General features: G+C 45.6%; 1 protein-coding gene across 4 annotated transcripts; it reads left to right on the top strand.

Annotated features, from left to right (window-relative positions):
* The first annotated feature begins 456 nt into the window (after positions 1 to 456).
* Positions 457 to 7888, top strand: LOC136520765 (uncharacterized). 4 transcript variants are annotated; one of them, XM_066514420.1, is made up of 7 exons: positions 3699 to 4386; positions 4457 to 4542; positions 4748 to 6096; positions 6493 to 6543; positions 6629 to 6727; positions 6851 to 7009; positions 7494 to 7888. In XM_066514420.1, exons 3-7 carry the CDS (start codon positions 4795 to 4797, stop codon positions 7644 to 7646), a joined length of 1764 nt encoding a protein of 587 aa, XP_066370517.1. In that variant the 5' UTR covers positions 3699 to 4386; positions 4457 to 4542; positions 4748 to 4794; the 3' UTR covers positions 7647 to 7888. The 4 variants fall into 4 exon arrangements, with proteins under 4 accessions (XP_066370514.1, XP_066370515.1, XP_066370517.1 ...); XM_066514417.1 differs by lacking the exons at positions 3699 to 4386; positions 4457 to 4542 and adding an exon at positions 457 to 601; XM_066514418.1 differs by lacking the exons at positions 3699 to 4386; positions 4457 to 4542 and adding an exon at positions 3437 to 3591.
* The last annotated feature ends 15894 nt before the right edge of the window (positions 7889 to 23782 follow it).

Raw genomic sequence — 23782 nt, 5'->3', positions numbered from 1 at the left:
GAAAAAAAAAACTATGCAAAACACAGTGCATGCCATCATCCGGCACCCGGTTTAATTGCCGGGCATTATTTCTCTACCTTTCTTTGTCTCCCAATAAATAATATATTGATTGACAATGCTCCCATGCCGTACATCCGGACGCCACACGCAACACTTTCCCTCGCCGCTTCCGCCGGTGCTGCTCGCTCCCGTCTGCGACGCGCGCCTCACCCATGATAGTTGCTCCCTCCCGTCACTTTCCCGCTCGTTGCGCCCCCAATCTACGCGGATTCGACCCCCGCATCGCGCAGCCCGCTCGTCGCACGGCACGCCTACCGTGGACATCCCTCGCCGTGCCCCATCCTGCGCGTGCTGCCTCTGCTCTCCCCATCTCTCGCTCTCTATCTCGCATCCGCTGGCAGCAGAGCGACTCCCCGGCCTCTTCCCCAACCCCAACGCTGTCGAGATGCCTCGTCGCCGCTACCCCTGCTGATGGCCGCTGGGCGCACATGCCGGGGCGCCTGGGGTAGTCCCCGACCGAGCCAAGGGCACCCACGAGCGCGGCCAGATGCTGCTGGTGGTCGCTCGCCGCCGGCCCCACTCCGACGGCTAGATCGACCGGGTCAGTCCTCCCCTCCCCTATGTTGCAAAGTGCATGTTTAAGTATTTCAAACGTTTCAAAGGTACGTTGTAACTGTGTTCATATGGATGTTACAAAAGTAGATTGGAGATGTTATTTGCATATGTTGCAAGTGTTCCAGAGACATGTTGCAAGTGTTTGTTCAAAATATTTTATTTGTTCCAGACGTATGTTGAAAGCGTTATGATATGAGCGTTGCATATGTTTTCACATTGTAAAGTATGTTCCAAATATTTCAGTTGTTTCAATCTTATGTTGCGGTAAGTGTTTTCATGTTGCAAGTTGTAAGTTTTTAATCTGGATGTTGCGTATGTTTTACACCTATGTTGCATGTGTATGTTCCAAATATTTTATCTCCTTCAGACGTATGTGCATTCAAGTGTTTTCATGTCGCAAATGAAGGGATGGGGCACGGTGAGCCGGGAGGGGGGGAGGCTGCGGGAGGGGCACGCTGGGGTGGGGAGATGGGGCACGTGGCGCCCCAGGGATGGGGCGGACTGGGGGTCGGTACGCGCCGCGCTCGTGGTCGAGCGCGCTGTGGGAAGGCTGGGTGAGTCGCTCGTATCAGACGGGCTCGTGTGGTTCGTATCGTACAGGTGGGCGCTGCGTCCGAACGCTAGCGCCTGTTTTTTTTTATTTAACACGTACGGTGTGTCCGAATAAACGCTGCAAGAGAACAAACAAGTGCACGGGCGTACAGCAGACACGCATGGTGGAACTCCCCCGTTTGCCGCCGTCCGTTACTGGATCGATACACTTTTGTCAGGCTGTATGTTTCTTTGCTTGTTTGTTTGCAATAGATACTTGTTGAGAATTAAGAACAGGGTGCCGTTGCTGATTTGGTCAGCCACTTGTCCCGGTATTGTGCATGAGCTAACTACTCCATGTTTTTTTTATATAAAAAAATCAGTTTACAACTGCCATAGCAACTCAAGTTCACCAGGTCTGTTGTTTCAAGTTCATTTCAACCTAACCCTGCTTTATTTCTTCTTTCTTTAAAGGAAAACCTAACCCTATCTTTTCGATGCCTACTTAACACAATTTATATGTTTTTTATTAGGAAGCTTGTGTATATGTTAGTCTGTCATTCCAACAGCTGAAAGGTTCCAATCGAATTGAGCCCGCCGATGTCACCCCTTTGCAGTTGGTAGTTGGTACTTGGGGCTGTCCCAGGTCCTTGGTCAAAAAATGGCAAAGAAAAGGACTTGGTCTGGTCACAAGACCAGCAATCACCAAATATAAGCACCCTTGAAGTAGACATATAATCACAAAAAAACAGTGTGAAGCAAACACTTTTTTTCTTTTTTCTTTTTTTGCGAGGTCAATAAGAAGGCATTTCGTACTATAAAATATGTGTCTCTTTTATTCTCACAGGCATTGGTCACCAGCAGAGCCTAATAGATTCTAGAGGTAAGATTAGGACTTGAACAAGCCATGCATCTGTTTCATTTGAGAAAGAAGTGGCAACTCATCTCGTGTTAACTCCTACCTACTTATCTTTATTTCCAAGACTAACAGGAAATATATCCCATCTACATTGAACAATGAGACGTGGATTACGCACCTTATTAATTGGCCAATACTCACGAAATTATGAATCTCTGTTTTTAAACAGGGAAAAAGTCCATTTATCAACCGTGAAATGATTAATGGTCTTTGATCTGTTTTCGAACTCTTAAACTTCAAAAAAAACTCTCACCGTTTCAAATTGTAAGTTATTTTAGCTTTTCTAAATTTATAGCTTTTATTATGTATTTAGACATAACGTATCTCTAAAAATATAACAAAAACTATGTAATTAGGAATGACAAAACGAGATACAATTTGGAACGGAGGGAGTAATTCATATTACAATCTTGATACCATCTACCAAAGCCATTCAATTTTCAACCTAGGATGGTTTTTCCAATAAAGTACACCCTCATTTAACTTACAAATTGATTTGACTTTTCCGAGTACATAGTTTTTTTCGATACATTTAGATATAATATATTTAGAAAAGGCAAAAGAACTTATAGTTTATGTTTTTTTTTTTTGCTACGTCTCTAATTTTGGGACAGAGTTTTTAATTAATGCAGGGCGGGCTCCAAATGGCCGGCATCCTTTTCCTACTCTTGCTTTCGAATCTTTTGTGATGGAGCCATCTCAAAATTTTGATAGATGGGTAATGATGAATGGATGAATGTAAGGGCACTCCAAAAGGACGGAAAATGATGGATTGGCCAAGAAAGCTACTTGTACTATCATCGTTCGTCAAAACACAATTATAAACTCTATCTTTTTCTTAGACAGCTATGTTTTTCATTTCTCATATACACCTATTTAGATGTTTGTGAGTTTAATACAAAACACACTTTATGATTATTATTATTTTGAACTGAACCTAAAACACACTTTAGAACTAGAGGAAGTATCTTTAAAAAAAATGAAATTCCAAACGGATAAGTCACAGAGAAACCCTAGCTCCGCTGATTCGTTTCTTCGGACGTCAGAGAAGAGACAGCGGCGCCGCTGAAGTTTCCGACCGGCGGCGGCAGGCGTTTAACCCGTGTGCGGCGGCGATGCGGGAAACCAGGTCCCGCACGCATCACGGCGCGGTCCCAACGGCTCCGATCCATCCTTGCCTGCGCGTGAGCTCCCGGGGTCACGGGCGCACGGCACACCCACCGCGAGTCCACGACGACGACGCGTGCGCGCCGCGCCCAGTCAGCGCCACCACGTGGAGGCTGAGCCACCCCGTTAACCCGCGGAGAGAGAGGGAGCGAGAGCGATCACGCGTTTCCCCTCCCTGCGAACCCGACCCGCTAACGCGGCTAAATAAATCCGCCTGGGACTGGGATCTGCCCAAATCCTCCCTCCGTTTGCTTGCCGTCTTCTCCGGCTTCCCATTTCCGCGAGGAGACGAGGAGGGGGAGGCACGACGCCGCCGCCGCCGCCGCTTCTGCTTGCGCTTCGACTTCGGCTTCCACGAGGTACGGGTTACATGGATGGCGATGAGCCGATGATGGGTGGAGGGTGCCTTTGATTTGATGTGGGGGGTGGCCAGGTGGGGCGGGGGCAGGCAAGGCAGTACAGGAGTTCTAGAGGTTGGGATGGAATCCTCTGATCATTTCCTTGTTCGGTATGTTTGAATTTGGGGATTTTGGAATCAAAAGGCCGTACAGACCTGGGTTGGGTACTGCTGCTATTTGGTGCGGTTTGGTTGCACCTTTGGATTGGCGTACTCGGTTGCGATTTTTTTTTTCCTTTTCATTCAAATCATCAGTCCGGTGCACCTGTTTGATTTGTGGATGGATGTCCGGAGGTTTTCTCTCGGGAAATCGGAAGTAATACCCATGTCTCAGAGTTCAGAGGTAGAGTTGCGGAATGAATTTTCGTGGTCACCGTCCTCTGTTCAGAGGCCGCCCGCATTCATTCTGCGATTGAAGAATTTCGGTAGTGCCATACAGTATATCGCAACGTCCTTCCATTCGACGCACTGGTGGGTGTTCATTCGCAGACTAGTTTTTTTTTTTTAATTATGACTGTTTTGGGAACTTGAAGGCATCGGATGCTAGATAGGTGAATGATGTTTCCACGCGCTATCATGATCAATGGCCCCCAATTGTTTTATTCGGTATGTGGTCCCAAGAAATGGCTCTCGCTCTGCTTATACTGTATCACAATCTACCTGTGATTTGTATGGGCCTCTCGATCCTTGTCGTGGTAATTTCATTCCGTTGGAGGGAAGGAGACAGACACGATCACAGGAGTACTATAGCATACGGGTAACATTCCCTAGTCCGTTTTTGCTGTGGACACAACTTTATCATGTCCTTTAACTTTTTGCTCTTAAAGGTGAATGAAGATCAGATATGGGAAGATACTGAGCTTACTATATATTGCTACAATACACTAAGTGTGTAGGATCACGTGATATAATGGTAAATGTAACTCTCATAGGGTGCCCGTAGGTCATACTTGATTGTTTGTTTCTCTTGGAGCTTGGCAGCATTGCCTTCTCTAAGTTTGCTTTTCTGAACTGTGCTGTGCTGCTGCTTCATTTTTTTTGGGTATGTCTTGCACGTGTCTATTCATGTCCTCTTGTTCCAATTCTTTGTCTCTAACCACTACAAATTTGGGTTGCAGAATTCTATCAGAAGTCTTCTGGACTGTTCATTTTGCTGGATTTTGGTATGGACGAATCTTCCTGTAGGTCCACTACCCCAGTTGGGTTTCTTAGAAGAGGTTCTGGCATTTCATTGAGAAATCAAAGCAATGAGGATAGGCCAAGCCAGTACAACAAGCAGCCAGGGAAGAGTTCAATTCTCAATCCTGTAAAATCACGGTTCACTGAAAATAAAGAGAAGCCAAGGTATTTTCAAGGGCCATTTCATTCATCAGGCTCCAGGGCATCATCTGTAAGCTCTTCAAAAGCTCCTGTTAGAAAATATTGCGATGAGAGACAAAAACGGCCCTTTTTGGCAGAGACAGACATTGCTGAAAGCAGTAACAGAAGAACTGAGGTTAGACGCCTACAAAGTGGCAAGAAAGCTTCTGTATTTGGCGATGGGCATCCATACATGCAGAAGGGTACATCAGAAGCTTCATCATCCTCAACAACTACTGAAGGAAGCTTGCCAGAAGAGCATGATCTTGGAGTTTTAGATGTTTCTGGTTCTTCAGGGAGTTCTGCACGTGCAGTTAATTCGAGAAATACTGCATTGAATGCTATGGCACATAGGCAAAAGGATAAAGAAGAATTGAATTCAGGTAGACATCAAGGTGCTTCCACTTTTGTTCGTCGGCATATTTTACAAACTACTGGTGTCAGGTCATCAACTGCCCCTGGCACTACCATTACTGGAGCACAGAGACGTGGCCTAAAAAATCTTGGTTGCACTTCAATATCTGAGGTTCTGCCTTCAGGATGTTCTTCATCTGATTCTGTCCGTGATAGGAGGGTCGAAGTTACAAAGAAGAGAACTTCTGATGCAGAAAGTTCTTCAAGATCAAGGGGAATAAGTGAACAATCTAATTTAAGTCAGCCGCGTGCTAGTTATCCTGGCAGTACTGGTCCTAGAGCTAGAGCTGTTGAACAATTAGCTTCTCAACAAACAGCAAGGACCAATAGCAGAAGTATTCAGGATCCTACAGATTCGATAAGAACTAGACGACCTTTTACTCTGCGTGCCAGGGAGAGGATGATACCAGGTGAAAGAGAGGACAGCGTATTTGCTCTGCATGAGACTGTTGCAAGCGTTCATCCAGAATGCGGTCATTTTCACACGGATGGTACTCCCCCAGAGAGATTAGGAAGACCCTTTTATGCAGAATTACCTCATGCAATTTATTCATCTAATCGTCAAGGCTCAACTAGTCAGACAGCAAGGAGAAGATCTACGTCTCGTACTGAGGAAAGCCCCCAACGGATGTTCCATGGTATGTTTGGGGAGAGAGACGGCTACAGGCGCGTAAACATGGAAGGTATTGCACAGGTTGGTTTCTGTAACTTATTTAATACATGTTCTGAGTTGTTAAATTTTCATTTACGATGTGAACACACTAGTGATGTGGTGTGGTAGGGTGTTCAGTTGTGAAACAGGGTTCAAATACTGGGTCTCACAACAAAGGGACCCTAACTGGGTTTTGCCGGTTTCAGCTTGTTCCAGGGCGGTCTGGCCTTCAGACCCTTTTCTTTTTCTCAATCCTGTGTTGAGCTTCTCTTCTTAATGCAATGCCTCGGGGGAGGTCTTTCCCCTAGTGGTCATTTTTTTTGGAAAAAAAAAAACATTTGCGATGAAATTAATCAAAGCTATGTACAATATAAAGGATACTGATTTTTGTCCGACAAAGGAGTAAATTGTGATGTTTGCCATGTTTACTGTATGTAGGCGTTGCTAGCATTGGATATGATTGAACATGATGATGAATTGACTTATGAGGTTTGTCCTTTTATCTTGATGTCCATTTTGTTTTCTCCTTTACCAACTTTTGCACTGAGATATATTCTGAATAAAAAAATGGCAGCAACTGCTGGTGCTAGAAACTAATCTGCTCTTAAGTGGCCTTGATTTGCACGATCAGCACGAAGATATGAGATTGGATATCGACAATATGTCATATGAGGTATTACTTTCAACATGTTTGCTCCATTATTATTGTTCGAATTAAATATCCTTGGGGCTTGGGAAAAGCTTGTGTTTAGTTCTTTGATATGTAATTTGTCTCTCTTTTGATATTCTTTTTCAGGAACTACTTGCTTTGGAAGATCATATTGGCTCAGTGAGTACTGCCCTTACTGAAGAGCAATTTGCCAAGTGTGTAAACCAAAGCGTACACGAAGGAAGAAATTCTGGTAGAGATGTGAACAAGATTGCAGCAGATGATGTGAAATGTAGCATATGTCAGGTATTTTTTTTTACTCAAGTATTTCAATGTTCAATTGCTGTTCTGAATTCTGATTTAGAATTGGCAGTGTAATTTTAACTTGATGGTATGCTTCATATGTTCAACTCATTTCTTTGGGGAAAGAAAGGGACTGCATTAGTGCCTTGCCTGACAAACGGAGAAGGCATAGGCTAACTGGAAGGGGGGCTATGTAGTGATGAATTGGAATTACTAAGGGTGCACACAAGCCAAGGAAACAAAAGTATACTGATGTTGTGGAAAGTTGCACATAGAACTCATGGCTTCAGGTCTTCAACACCCTCAACCAAACACACACATTTTTAAACCTGTAGTATCTGTTCCAACAATGTATCTCCTTGTTGTTTGCCTTTTGAAATGCCATATTCCCAGCAATTACTTGTCTAAATAAACATCTGTCTCCTGGACACTGGATGATTATTGTTCTGCAGCCTGCATTCTGACTGACACTGACTTGATGTTCCAGGAGGAATACGTGGAAGGTGAAGAGATTGGTACAATGCAATGTGAACATCAGTACCATGTGTGCTGTATTCACGAATGGCTTAGACAGAAGAACTGGTGTCCAATATGCAAAGCTTCAGCTATGCCTTCAGAGATGAATAAGGGAGACGCATGAATCTTGGCTCAAACTTGTAAATAGCATGGATTTATGATTAGAATGAAGCTGACGCAGTTCACCCCCAATTTGTGGATATGATAGATCCTCTCTGTCCCTGGAATCCCTGTAACCTTTTGTTACTGCATCTTTTATCTTCTTAGCACACCCTTGTGAAATATGAGCGCTGCTTGACAGCAGTATGGTCAGAAACTCGAAAATAATCGTGGTTCTCCTTAAGAAATTTCTCCAGATTTAAGAAATGGTTCTGCTTGATTGAAATGTTGAGTTACATAATTTATCCACGTATGTTGACTTAAAAACATTCCTGCTTTAATGGAGAAATATGTTATCATGGATTGCACAGGTGCTGTAACTTCCGATGAATAGAAGAATTGCAGAAGAATTGATATCATTTTAGTCCTCTCAAACTAATCTATAGGTGCTGGTGCTGAGAAATGTTCTGTGCAGCACTTTTCTTGTTTTCCACTTTGCTTGTCCTATACTGCTGGTGACAGACTAGCTCCTTCTCTTGTCTTCCTACTTTTATTATTATTATTATGGACCTGGAGATGTTTCCATTGATCCTTTCTGTTTGACCTGGATATGTCGTATCTGATGATCATGCATTGCACAAACTACTAGGTTATTGATACTTGAAGATGAAAGTGCAGCACATAAAAAGTGATCTGCTGCTTGCTTTATCATTGCACAACTCGTGATCGTGATGTACTCTGTTTCCATAACTCGATTACTGTCACTACAGCTCTAGAAGAATAATACACCATCACGTGTCACTTGTCAGGGTCCTTCCTGCTCAACAGCACAAGCTCACTGGTGGGCTACACATGAATTGAAAGGAAGGGAAAAGGAAAAATATGCCTCCAGGTGAAACTCCTCTTCCTCTTTATGCAAGTTGGACTGATTCATTGCATCCTTTAGGCCTCTAACCCTTTATGGCCCAAGACTGCATTATACATTCTAGTTCTAGTTGAAGAACAGTATATATTTTTTTCCACCAATTTTGTTGGCTGTGATCAGGGACGAATCTAGGATAAATTGTCGCTGGGGTCGGACTAGACTTAGAGCCATAACTATAGTTGATAATAATCTAACACCGTGCGTAAAAAAATAATATACTGTAAAAAGTAAGCATCCATTCAAGGATAAATGTGACGATAACATAATGCGACAAAAGAAACTATTTACAAAAGTGGTTACCTCTTATAATTTCACCCTGCGAGTACGATCATCCATATTCTGAAAACGAACTATGATATCATCATTTGTAATTGCATCAAGAAATTCTTGCTCAACGAAGCAAATGACACAATCATTCATAAATCCATCGCCGATTCGGTTTCGGAGGTCTGTCTTCACAATTTTCACTACTGGGAAACACCTTTCCACCGACGCTACCACAATAGGAAGAACTAGCACAAGTTTGAGGAGCCGATATACCAAAGGAAAATTAAGATTTGTAGTGTTGATAGTTGGTGCGGTTGGTCTTCTTCCTTGGTCTGTGCCTATCAATGTCTAACTTTGGGATGCCATGTTGCTCACAAAAAGATAGCACAGAACTTAGTAAGGAATCCCAACCATCATCTCTAATTTGCTGAAATTTCTGTTTTGTTAACTGCACCTCTGACATAGCCTCTAAGATGTCTTTATCTTTCCTTTGTAAGGACAGTGACAAAGAATTTGCATGTCCCAATATAAGCAACATTAACTGCAAGTGGAACACAAAGTCAAAATCCTTGAGATAGTCCATGAGACCACGGGCTTAACGTCTCTTGGCATCAGTGGGACCTACTTTTTCAACATATTGGAGCACTTCAATAATATCTGGGAACAAACTATTTATCCTTTGAAGAGTTTTATAATGAGATGACCAACGAGTGTCACCGGCTCTTTGAAGTGATTGTTCTTGATTTAATCCCATTTCAGTACTAAGTTGTCCACTGCCTATTGCTTTACCAACTCTCTCTTGTTGACTTTCTCGAATCATATCATTCCTTTTGCAAGAGGCTCCAGCAACATATCGTGAGATTCGTGAAGAACGATGAGTTATATAGTTGGTATTTGCATCTCTTCTGGAAGTTCCTCTGTCAGGATTCTCATTGTGATCTCTTCTTGAAGTACCTCCATCAAGATTCTCCATTCAGGTGCCTCCATCTCTATCAACATTTTCATTATCACTTGTTGGGATTAATTTCCTTTTCAAAAAACGATCCATTGTGCTTTGATTTCCTATCAAATTATTCAATCAACAAAATTAAAGACAAGTAGATATTGAATGCACAGTTAAAAAATCAGTAATTTACTATTTTACTTACGTGACATGTTTGCTGGCAAGTGGCGAGATGAACAGATGATTCCTGAAAATATAAAAAAACCATAAGCTGCAAGCATCTCGCAATTGTAGATTGGGGAGCAAAAAATAATTTTGAGATAGGATTTGGGATTTTAGGTTACCTATACCTCGGTAGAATATAGTATAGGTAGGATTGAATCGGGATTCAGGAACTGAGACTCGGAGAGTCGGAGAGCAGTGGCGGCGGCGCCGTCCGCCCGTCCGTCATCGCCGTCAACACCGAGCGACGGCTGCGAGCCTGCGATCACGGAAGGACGACGAGAGCGACGGCGCCACGACGGGAGAAGAAGAAGAATCGTTGAATGTTTCGGCTGTGGGCTGTGGCTTCGGCAACTGAACGGAGTCCACCGGGGTCATCTTTTTTTTTACCGGGGTAATGACTGGTGGAAAGTTATACGTATAATAGATACGTACGAAACCATCGGGGTCACGCGACCTCGGTGACTACGTAGATTCAGCATTTGAAATTTTGATGTGCAGCATGGTGAATAATATGCTTTCTCCAAATGATAAAGGCCCAAAGGCTCGTGTAACCTGAGATGATTTTTTCTTCAGTTTGTTTCGCATAGTTTAATAACAAATAGAAAGCTGCCAGTTATCTGTCGAATGCTTTATATAGGTCGGTCAGGATTTATCGGGTTCATAAACCCGAGGTCCCTAATGAACCGGCTTTCCAGCATAACCTCGACCCAGCAGACGGTATTACAAACGACGCGCAACTCTTAAGCCGCCTAGATACCTAACGACAGGCAGAAAGAGCGATCCAGTCTCCGACCGGAAAGCCTGGTCAAGGAGGGGACGACGCTCGCTTCCGACTCCGACCCGATTTTCCGACCGGAAGGCCTGACCAAGGAGGGGACGACGCTCGCTTCCGACTCCAACCCGCTTCTCCAACCGAAAATACACCGAACCTCTGTTTACGGCTCTTCTCCGACCGGCGCGGTCGGAGCCGACTGGGAACGACCGGCCGGGGACGCCCACTCGGTGAGGACCCAAGAAGTCACGCGGAACAGATAAGGTAATGCGCTCAAGTCAACCGCAATACCAAAGACCGTACCCTATACACCTACAGGACAGTACTGTCAGGCCATGCTAGAAGGGTACTTTGCAGCCTTCTAGACATGTCAGAACACAAACAATATTATAGGCGTCGACATTTGTCCTACAGTATGATAGGCGCCGATATTTGCCATATCAGAAGAACACGATGGAGCCTGCCACATACATCTGGGCATCAACTGTCTTGTACCTGACGGCATGGGCAACAAGACTAGGGAACACTCTCTTTCTCTCTCGTTGTCTAAACTTGTAAGACCATACCTTTCACCTATAAAAAAGATGCGCTCTCTTCCAACAAAAAACAATCATTCCGACTCTCTCTTTTTCTCTCTGCTAGCTTTAGACATTCTGAGCACTCGAACAGCTTCACGGCTCTAGAACTCTAAAGCTACACAGAGTATAAGTTTCAATACTTAGCGCACGTAGGAGCTCTCGTCACTCTTGGCCCTTCAGTCCAGAGTCCGATCGGACCTCTAACACCCCTATCTCATTCCCACTCGTTTATAACCCACAGCAAACTTCGAGCACCTGGGTTCAGGAATAAAGTCACCGACAGACTCAAACTGGACGTAGGGCACGTTGCCTGAACCAGTATAAACAATGTGTCATTGAGTGCTAGGCCACATCCGATCACAACGTACAACAAAACTACAAATATTCACTTAATCACTTCTCGCACCGGACTATTAACCGCGAAATGAATTCCTATTTTCTGTTCATTTGTGTCAGAATTTTAGTCTACATACATCTTTTTGTCAGCCTGTGTTTTCCTTTATTTTCTTTTCATTCCAGAAACCTACTTCAACTTTTGCGTTGGCCAACTTAAATAAACAAGACATGCTGCCCTATAAAAAGATACATATCTCGCCAATTAATTTGGTGATATATTTTTCTCACTATAAATTGTATGGCATTTTACTTTATTTTTCTCGCTAAACAAGTGGTGACAGGAACCCGTGTTTCCTGAAACTGAATTCGTTCAATTAATTTTGTAGACATACCTTTTTTTTTTAAAATGGAAACAAACGAATTCCTCGTGTTGTCGCACTGATCGTGGGCCTCTGGGAACTCGGATTTATTTTCTTGGCACAATGAGAAAACGTCCGAGTGGACTCGACCCGAGTCCGCGCCGGTTTCCACCGAATCCCGGACGCCACACCCACTCGGGCTCCGACTCCTCTCTCGGTGAAGCCTTTATATTTAGCAGAGAAAATAGATCTTCGTTCCGGCTCAAACGACTTGCTACGAGCGGCGGCCGCTCCTCCGTCATCGTGATGTGGACCACCCAGATAAACTCTTGTGGTATGAAATAGACTAAGTATTATAAACTCATTCTCATTATTGAATCTTGGAGGAAAAACGTGGATTGTTCAAGTTTTCTCTTGGGGTGTGCTCGACGGAACCGTCCGAGGTAGCCAGCTTTCGGGGTGCTTAGTGTCTGGTGGAAGACGAGCGCCTCCGGAAGCGTGCTATTTCGGACGGTTCTGCCACATTATAGATGCTTTTACTCGGTAGAGTCACGTATGCCTATTGTCTACGCGAAATCACGCTTTTGCAAAACTTATTGCTCAAATGATTCGATTGCGTGCTAGCTTCCCGGAGAACCGCATAAAAGCAATAAGGATGGATAATGCTGGAGAGTTCACCTCAAAAGTATTTAATGAATATTGTTTTGCTTTGGGCATAAATGTAGAGCATTATGTGCCCCATGTGCACACACAAAACGGGCTTGCTGAATCTTTAATAAAAAGAATAAAATTAATTGTCAGACCGCTTCTACAAGATAGCAGACTTCTCACCAGTTATTGGGGACACGCAGTGCTGCACGCTGCTGCCTTAGTCCAGTATAGGCCATCTGCATCTCACTCTGCTTCCCCCACCGGTTAGCGCGTGGACAACAACCAATGATTTCCCATCTGCGAAAATTCGGCTATGCTATATATGTGCCGATATCACCACCCATCGTATAACTAAGAGACCTCACCGGAAGTTGAAGATATTGTAGGTTATGACTCTCCGTCCATAATCAAATATTTGGAGCCTAAAACGGGGGATCTGTTTACAGCTCGGTACGCTGATAGAATCTTCGACGAAGACATTTCTCGGCATTAGGAGGAGGATTGTACCTTAATAATAAAAAATGCCGAGAAATAGATTGGACTTCCAGCAGCATTCAATCACTTGATCCATGTACTAAAGATATGAACTTGAAGTTTAAGGAATAATAAATCTGCAACAATTAGCCAATAATCTACTAGACACGTTTACTGATATAAGAGGAGTGTCAAAATTGTATATTCCTGTGGCTAATGCACCGGAGAGAGTGGAAATACCCCCGGAGGGCATGAATTCTACCCAAACGCCCAATCCTAGGAAAAGGGGGAGAGATCCGGATGACTCGGCACAAGTCAAGCGGGGATGTCCGCAAAGGCAAGTTGTTAAAGAGAACACATTACGCTCCCATTTAGTCATCCCAGCAGTGACACATCCTGAAGGTGAAAGTCCTAGTGCAAATGTGCGCACAAATACAAATAATAGCACAAGGACAACGGAACAATCAGGCTCGAGTAATTTGGGAAATCATGACGAGCTGGATGATTCAATTGAAGAAATTGTCTTAAATTATGCTGAATCTGGAGAACTATATAATAGAAAGAATACAGATGTCGACATTAATTTTGTCGCTAAGTTCGCGGAAGCGATTAATGAGGATCCTGAACCAAAGTCCATGGCACAGTGCCGGAAGCGCTCAGATTGGGTCAAATGAAAAGAAGCAATAGAGATAGAATTGCGCTCACTTTCTAAGAGGCAATTATTCGGGCCTGTCGCTCGCACGCCCCCCAAAGTATTCCCTGTAGGATACAAATGGGTGTTTGTTCGAAAGAGAGATGATAACAATGTGGTGGTGAGATACAAAGCGAGGCTCGTAGCACAAGGGTTCTAGCAGAGACCCGACATAGATTATGATGAAACATATTCTCCAATTATGAGTGGCATAATGTTCCGATATTTAATATCTATGGTAGCCGGCTTAAACTTGAAAATGCAGATGATGGACGTAGTGACCGCATATCTGTATGGGTCGCTAGATTTGGATATATATATGAAAGACCCAGATGGACTGAAAATTCTGGATTCTAAAACAAATCACAACATGTACAGTGTTGAGTTGCAGAGGGCGCTGTACGGGCTTCAACAGTCTGTCCAGACATGGTACAATCGGCTAAGTGACTTCCTCCTGAAGAAGGGATATGTTAATGATACTGATTCTCCATGTGTATTTATTAGAAAATCCCAGAAGGGTTTTTATATTATTTCAGTCTATGTTGATGACTTAAATATCATAGGCCGTGAAGATGACATTGAGGAGGCAAGGGCCTACCTCAAGGTGGAGTTTGAAATGAAAGACTTGGGTAGAACCAAGTTTTGCTTGGGCCTGCAGATCGAGCATCTCCCTGGAGGAATTTTTGTACACCAATCTACCTACACGAAAAAGGTTTTAGAAAGATTTAATATGCCAAAGACTCATCCCATGAAAACCACGATGGTTGTCAGATCACTTGAGGAGAACAAAGACTCATTTAGACCGAGAAGTGATGACGAGAAGCCTTTAGGACCAGAAGTTCCCTATTTGAGTGCTATTGGAGCACTGATGTACCTTGCGAATTGCGCTAGGCCTGATATTGCATTCACGGTGAATTTACTAGCTCGTCACAGTGCAAACCCAACCAGAAGACATTGGGTAGGCGTTAAGACAATACTTAGATACCTGAATGGCACCCAAGATCTTGGCTTGTATTTTCCGAAGAATCAGGACCTAAGATTGGTTGGCTCTGCAGATGCTGGATATTTGTCTGATCCGCACAATGCAAGATCTCAAACTGGTTTCGTTTTTCTCTGTGGTGGTACAACTATATCCTAGACATCTTGCAAACAAACCTTGGTAGCAACGTCAACAAACCACTCAGAGATTATTGCGCTATATGAAGCCGCACGTGAATGTGCTTGGCTACGACGGATGACTAACCATATCCAGAAGTCATGTGGTCTTAGTACCGTTGATACCCCCACTATTATCTATGACGATAATGCAGCATGTGTTGCACAAATACAAACGAGCTATATTAAGAATAATATGACTAAGCATATATCTCCTAACTTTTTCTATACTCACGAACTCCGGAAGCAGGGTGAGGTGAATATCTTGAAAGTCCAGTTGTGTGACAATGTAGCAGATTTGTTCACTAAGTCTTTACCGGCTACTACATTCAGAAAATGTATCCATGATATTCGTATAAGACGACTGAAAGACCTGCAGAGTTCAGGGGGAGAATGCCCCTGAATTGCCCTTATTACTGGGTCCAGAAGATCCTGAAATTTATAGTCTCGAAGATTATAAAATGTCCTGAAGACAATCGTTGTACTCTTTTTCCCATAAATGAGTTTTCTAGAAGTTTCTCATAATGGTTTTTAACGAGGCAACAAGTGCAATACATTCAACGGCACTATGTACCCTTTCTCCGTATTTTTCCTACAGGGTTTTTTAGGAGTTTTAATGAGGCATGAGTTGATCGCGGTATTCGCCCAAGAGAGAGTGTTGGGAAACCATAACCCTAAGATAATTGTGGGCTTATACCAAATATACACCTGAAGGGTTAAGACTATGTAAAGGAACATGTACCCATCTATAATGAAGAAGAGATACGAGTTCCACGATATTTGCTCTCCTGTATATTCATCTGGTGTGCTGTTGGAAAGGGATACGGGAGATCATCTACAACTTCCTCACGTCTCATCTGCTGCGGGGAGGGAAGGGAACCAGACCAGGGATCTGCAACAGTGCCTTTACTTAACATACTTAATACACGATGATCATATGCATGCTTGCAGACTGACACTGCAATGATACATATATGTTTTCTGTATGTACAGTACAGGTTGCGTGGAGCATGCTTGCTGCTGCGTTCGTGGTTGCCTACGTGCTCGCCGTGCTCTTTTATCTCATCTCACTCCCCTCGCGCAAGGCTTCCTAAGTCGTAACCGCCGCCACGCGCTCGATCGGCGCGGCACTCTCAAGTGGTTGGTTTGAGCCTGATCGAGCATCGCAGGAGACGTTTCAGGAAGGGGAAGCGGAGAAGACAAAGGGTCAGATAGGATCATAGGAACAGCTTGCATAGTGACCTGTGAAATGGAGAGACGCCTGCTCTTAGTGACTTGTGGTCGTGCTCCCAGATGACGTGGCTTTACGAAATCATAGAAAAATCTGCTAGTGGGGATTCCCTATTTAAGTATAGTATGCCGGCGTCGGGAGCTGCCGGCGGCGGATCCGAGCCCGTTCCCACTGGATCCGGCGATTCGGCCCCTCCGCGGCCCTCCACGCAGCCGCAGCCGTCGAGCTCGGGCTCTGCCGCCACTCCATCCACGCCGACGATGATGTCGGGCACCACTGCAGCAGCCACCACCGGCGTCGAGCCTGCACACGCGGGATCCGCGGGCTCAGCGGCCCCTCCGCGGCCACCTGCGCTGCCGCCGACACCGACCCCGGAAGCAGCCGTCGTGACCGCCACTGCATCGACCGCTCCACCGCCGCCTCCTCCCGCGAGGACCGCGCGAGCGCCTCCCGGGGACGAGGACGCCGCCACGGCAGCCACCACGGCCGCGCCGCTGGCGCCCGAGGGGGCCACCTATGACGCTGCGTCCCCTCCACCGCTGGGGCTGGATGCGAGTAATGCCGCGGCCACGGCCGGGCCCGGGGGTACCGTCACGGTGTCGCTGGGCGCCTCAACCTCCTCCCTCTCGCTAGCCGCGGCACTGTTCTTCCACGGTTGCTCTTCGGGAGGGCGTTCGAAGAGCCGGCGGTGGGCGGACGACGACGACGACGAGGAGACCGATGACGACCAACCCACGACATACCTGGAGGCCGCTCGTCGCCCGGCGATGCCGGCCTCACCGTCCCCCGTGCGCCGCCACACTCGTTCAACCGCAGTTTTGGGGCGCCGCGGAGCAGGGCCTTTGCACGGCTGTGCTGGTGCTGAGCGGGACCGACAGGGACATGGCCGTAGGCGGAGGAAGCGCAGCCGGCCACACCCGCAGTTGCTGAACAGCTTGCCTGTGCGGCCAGTGGACGGCCGTGTCCCTGCCCGCCAACGCCTCGGCGATCGTGGACGGGTCTCCGCCCCCAACACGGATGGGTGGCGTGAGATTCTCCCCCGGCAGGTTTCAGGATCTGCTGCTGCTGCGTAGATGGAGCCGCGCCCCAGCCAAGGGCAACTCTCACAGGTCAAGAAGATCCCGGCAGAGCTTCACGGCAGATGTTTCAACTGCCTCTCCTACTCGCACCGAGTAGCGACTTGTCGGTTGCCACGGCGTTGCCTGCGCTGTCACGGATTCGGCCACCTCGTCAAGGACTGCAGGCGAAGGACTGCTTCGACCTCGGCGGCGGTGGGTGCCGACCTGCCTCGGTATTCTGCTCGCGTCGACCCTACGTCCTCCCAGCACGCGCCACGCGGTAGTGCGAGGGGTACCGCACCGGGGGCCGTGGGGGGCGCCGGTGGGAGACGACGACAACATCGGCGACGGAAGACTAAGCCGAAGGAGATCGGCACGGGTGTGCCTGCCGACCACGCTGGCAAGGCACCTACTTATACTGCTGCACTAAGCTTCCCCGAGCCAGATCTGGTGGCGCTGGCGCTGTGCGTGAGTGCGGGGCCCCGCATTGGTCATCTCTTTCGACCCGATGCTGGAGAAGCTCGCCGCCTCGCTCGTCGTGAGCCGGCCAATGAGAGCAGCAACGCCTGAGTGTCTGTCTGCTACGGCAGCCCCGCGGGAGGTTGAGGCACCGATGGCGGCCACCTGTTCCCCGACGACGGCTGCTCAGTGGACGACAGACCTGTCTCTGACGTCGCCAGGGCAGGGGCCGCCACAACTCACGCCACCACGAGCGGGAGCACCCGGCGTCGCAGAGGGTTGCACCACCCCCAGCGACGCGACGCCCACACCACGCGAAGCTGCACGACGGCTCGCACGATTCACTGAGGAGGTGCAGCTCGAGCGAATGCCGCCTCTAATCGCCAGCCCACCCAGGCAGAAGGTGGCAACCAGAGGGCAACCCATGCCAAAGCGGAGCAGACGGATTGCCGCTCAGCCGCTGGCGCACATTCCGATCTCCAAGCGGGGCGAGGTGCTCCTCATGCGGAAGATGGGCTTTGCACCGCCAGCAGGTCCAATCTCATCCGCGTCCAAGAGAGCTTACGATGACTTTTTCGCAAGGAACTGGACGTCGAGCGAAGTGGAAGCACTGGACGAGCTATTCCCGGCGGCCACTGCCGATTGGTACAAGGCTCTTCTCGGATGACGGAGCAGAGTCGCGCGGCCATTAGCGGAGACGCACAGCTCCGTTGGTTACTGCGCAGCTCGTAGTTCGGTTGTTTACTTTTATGTAATATCGAAGTTTGAAACAGTCTACTAGGAAGGTCCAGTCAAACTGTAAGACCTCCTAGGGCGCTTATTAGAAGCGTGTCGTGTGTATGGTTAAACCCCTTTTCTTCTTAATTACAATGATACGTAAATCTTTTGCGTATTCGAGAAAAAAAAAGTATAGTATGTATGAGATCGTGAATCTGGAGAATTGTCCCTATCAATGTTCATGATAATGTTCCAAATATGCTCCTATATTCCCCGATCATGTCATAATAAGAAAATAAATGGACACACTTCTTAGGACAGTGGACAGTTACCAAGGATATTTTTCTTAGGACATGGAACAGTTCGAGGAACCAACAACAATTACATGATAATTTATGGCAGATATCATATGTTTGCAGCCATTCAGGTTGGTCTTATCTAGACATGCTATCATTAAAAAAAATGCGCAATAAATTCCAACTATCTAACTAAGATCTTGTTTTTAGGATCTTCTGTACAGAGTACTCCTGCATTAGTTTCATACTTATCCACTGTCATAAGTGATGATTCATAAAGTTCTCCAGTGTCCTTTTTAGATCTACCTGTAGATTTTTAGTACACAAAGCACGGCTCATACCCAATTAGCCACATCTTCATGACATTTTCCTTGACGGCTCCATGTAACCAAGGCATGGACATCGACGTCACAATGTAAAGCAAAACTAATCTTTAGTCAAGTGCTTTGGTTGCAATATTTGCCCCCACGAGAGCTGAGGGAAGTTAATAGAAGTATTTTTTTTTCGAGGAAACTGGAGGGGCCAAAGCCCCTACAGATAAGATATATTAATAGAAGTATTTTAGTTCAGCACATGAGCAGGTACAGTCGAGCTGAAGCAGAGAGACAGGTACTTGCTTGTAGCTTTATGCAAAAAAAGAGCAGGCCATTATCAGATTGATCGGCCTGCCCCTGCATGGCTGCATGCCACCTGTTGTAGCAACATCGTCTGGATTGATTCTTTGGGATGCTTTAGGGGTCCATGAGTACAAATGGAAATGAGAAGTCGCCCTTTTTCTTGCACCAAATCACGTTACCATTAGGTGCTGGACGCCTGGATGGATGTGCACAGGACTACAGGAACACAATTTGAGCATGGAAAAATAGGAGCTCGGTTTGGTAGCTTCAACTTTTCAGAGCTATGATGCCTGTTGTTGGCACTAAGTCGCCAGAAGGCCAGAAGTGTTTTTATATATAAAAAAAATGTCAAGTGATCTTTTTTTCACAACCTCGACAAAAACCTGTGTAGAAATTTGCTAGAATTTGTGCTTGTACTCCTCTTCCCGGTTTAACTGATAAACCAAAGCTTGAGGTCAAAATGATCATGATGTATTGATGATCTTTTTTTCACAACCTCTGGCAGCTTGATATTGGTTCTATAATATAAGTGGTTGGATACTTGGATCTGTCTGGAGTCAGGATGGTATGAATTTTGTGGATTCTATTAATGCCTGAATTAAATTGATTCTGCATTTCTGTGTTGGATTGAAAACTTGTTCAAATTTCCCCTTAAATCAGTTGGGATGGTAAGCAGTTTAATTTTGAGTTTCGATAGCTGATTTTAACTTCAGAAAGTGACTGCCCATTTGCACCAAATAAGGCATAGAATGCATTCCAAAGGAATGCCACTGGCTTCAATAATGTAAACCTAGAAAATCAGCAGTGTGTGGCAGGCAGGAGGAATTGTAGTCCAGAGACACATATTCGGCACCTTTTCTTGTGTGCTTGACTTTGTGGCCCTCATTTTCATTGTCTGAGCTAGATAAGGGGGGGGGGGGGGGGGGGGGGGGGGGGGGAATAAGACTAAGAGCATGTCTGATATTAACACACAATTCTCTTCTACATTCTGTTTCTTAGAGCATGCAGATTTAGCAAAAAGAAGTTTTTCATGCAGTCTGAGATATAGCAGATTGTATAAGTTTTAATGCTCTTTATTATGACTGATGACATGGTCAAGTATTTATGGTGATGTGAAATTGATGTTTGAGGCCACCTGAAATGTCTAGCTAGATTCATAGAACTTTTGTCCATCACTCCAGCGGAACATGTTTCGTTGTTGGTATTAAACAGAAAATAGTATGTGGCATCATATAACCATAATCAATAGCCACGCCGAAATGCTTATCACACTCATATTGGTGTGTACTTGTACAAGGGTCTGTTGGACTGTTCAGAATGTTCATGTTTCTATATATTGCTAATCTTGGAAATATATATTCCCATGGAGATATTTTACTTTTTTTTTCTGTTTATTAATGACCAGCAAGGTTTGGCCGTAGCAGTTAGTGCGTACCAATAGTGTGCCTCTTTGAGATGCAGGACGCCCTGGAAAGTGGAAACAGCCTATGATGTACTCCTATGACATACTTCATTGCAGGAACATGAAAAGGACTAGCATCAGAGTATGGGGGAGAAATACAGTGTGACAATGAACAGAAAGGTGACATACACTTGACTGTGAGGTCCCCACTGTGCCATGCGATCGATGCACATCTACTGGTTAGGCGTAAATTTCAGTAATAACACGTGTCAGCGAGATTAATGATGGTCAATACATAAGATTGATGCAGTTCAGATTTTCAGAGAGATAAGGTGAAGGTTACCCATGCTGCAAATTGCAGGTTTCTGGTATGTGTCCCTTGATGGTTAAGTTCCAGAGCATCTTTTGTTCGTTTGGAGGAAGAATAACTTCAGTTGGTTGGGAAAACAGCAAATTCGGCGGCTGTTTCTGACCAAGAAAGGGACCTTGCGATTGTGCCATCCCAACACATCAAGTTATGCATTCCGAGTTCGAGCCAACGGCGTGAAAGTTCAGTACTTGACGTGGAAAAGCAGAGTTTATAGCCGCATGTTTCTGCAATTCCGTGTCACTGAATCTCATGTTTCGGTCACCTTATTTCTGTGCATCAGAGCCAGCCTAGCCGCCTAGGCTTAGACATGTTCTCGTTTCCATTGCCTTGTTCTTCCGTTTCTTTCTCATGATAGAAAGCTGTCAAGGCGACAAACACTAAAAACAGAGGCCGTCCTCTCCATCAGAGCAGGCGTCAGCAGCACCATAGATCATCACACTGTTCGTCCTCAGCTACTGCCCTAATTTCTGCTTGCTCCATCCACTGAAAGCATCACATGGTCTCTGAACTGCAGAGCACACACGCACACACGCACACGCACACGCACGCACGCACGCACGCATCACATGGTCTCTGAACTGCGTCAGCGCGTTTGGTTGATTTGCATGGCCAGCTAGCCTCGTCTCACTCAACAAAGCCAGGCTTGCCCGCTGCGGAGAGCAGTTTTGGCTTGCTTGTGTTGGCGACGGAATTCTGGAAAGCGCAAGAACCGAAGCTGGAAGCAAACCAACCAAACGGTGTCTCTTGATGCCCAGCCAAGCAAAGAAAGGCACAGCGAGACATCCAAACGTGGCCTACAACGCTGTGGCATCGGACGGCTTGCCGAAGGAGGCAACCTGGGCGAAGGAGGGAATGAATTTTGGTGTAAAAAACAAAGAGAATGGTAGATTTCATGGCTGCAATCCCCCCACCTCCTCCACCAGCCTATAAATAGCCCGTCGTGCAGGCCACCTTCAACACGCATAGCAGTGATAGGCAACACATACTGTGAGTTTGTGTCAGGTGAGAATGACGGTGCCAGTGAGGAAGAGGACCCCACGTCTCGTCCTCCTCTTCTTCGTTGTCGGCATGCTGGTGGAGACGGAGGCAGCGGTGCAGAAGGAGGGGGAGGACTGCTCCTACAACAACACATTGCATTGAGACGTTTGTTGGGTGGAGGAGGTGGTGGTGGCGGCGGTGGTGGCGGCGGTGGAGGGGGAGGAGGCATGTGATATGCCATAAGGTGCGCTCAACCAAAGAGTGCTTTCCTAGTAAACCAATATATGTTCTTATGATGATGTCTTCTTGTACCTGTTAGTTGCATAATTGTGTATCATGTATGAATAATGCGTACCAAATAATAATAGTACTCCTGTTAGTTGCGTCATCATGTCGTGTATGAATAATAATCGTACTTTATGTTTAATGCTTGAATGACTTGTTTCATGTTACTTACAGTATGTATTCACAAATGGACAAAAACTAGCACATTGTTGTTATATATGTATATATACATTATAAGACGTGACCGGTTTGCGGATGAACCTAGCCTAGCTCGCATCTAGGAACTATGCTCTAAGTAGCAAGGCTTAGCGCATGCTCTGGTGTTTGGTTGTTTGCACGAAATCAGGCAACCCCAAGAAGTTGTTTAGTTGCTTACACTAGGACGGCCCGAGTGAGATAAAAAAACATAAACAGTTATCATCCTAACATTTACTGGCCCCGTTCGGCTTGCTGAATCTTGACTGAAATTGGCTGAAAAACATTGTTCTGGCTAAAATATTGTGAGACAAAAATACTGTTCCGGCTGAAAAAATAAGCCGAACAAGTCGGATATGGGTAAGCCGAACGGGGCCACTATGTGCAACTATTATTCCGTAGCTCTTAATTTATCTTCTTGCTCTTAATATTAATAAAAAGTATTAATATCATTTAATATGGGCTAGTAATGCATGAATAGCATCATTAGATGGCTAATTACTCGCATCGGAGAAACGGCTACTATCCTTGTATCCCTGGAGTTAGGCTGGAGAACCCCTTTTGCAGTTGACGAGCAAGCCCAAGTGCTAGTGCAACAAATCAAACAAGCAGAAGTCACATCCCGTAGGCCTAGTCAAGAAAAATCCAAGCAACCAATCATGTCCTATTTTCTTTTTTTTAATGAAAAAAGACTCACTACGCCAGATTCTAACTGTAGAAACGGGAGCATTTTTACTGTAGAGATGGCTGGGATTGGGGCCGCCCCTACAGTGGGCGCCCTCGGGCCCTAGCAGCCCAGCCGCCCCTACAGATGTCACTGTAGGGGCGGCTGGTAACCTGAGCCGCCCCTACAGTTGGGGTTGATCTGTAGGGGCGGCTCAATCACCAGCCGCCCCTGCAGTGCCCATTTGTCTTTTTTCAAATTTTAAAATTTGAAAGGTTTAAATTTAGTCAAATGATAAGATAACCAAAATAAAAGTTGTAGATATTAATGACTTGGACAACTTTGATATTCATCACTTTTTATGTTGAAATCATTTTGGGTCTCAAATTTTGGTTCGAACTTGTTATTTTTTAAAATTTTAAATTTGAAAAGTTCAAATTTTGTCAAATGACAAGATGACCAAAATAAAAGTTATAGATCTTGATGAGTTGAACAACTTTTGTATTCATCACT

This window comes from Miscanthus floridulus, chromosome 18 (assembly GCF_019320115.1).
Source record: "Miscanthus floridulus cultivar M001 chromosome 18, ASM1932011v1, whole genome shotgun sequence".
Lineage (NCBI taxonomy): Eukaryota > Viridiplantae > Streptophyta > Magnoliopsida > Poales > Poaceae > Miscanthus > Miscanthus floridulus.
The sequence above is the reverse complement of the archived record's forward strand: the minus strand, read 5'-3'. Positions and strand labels throughout refer to the sequence as shown.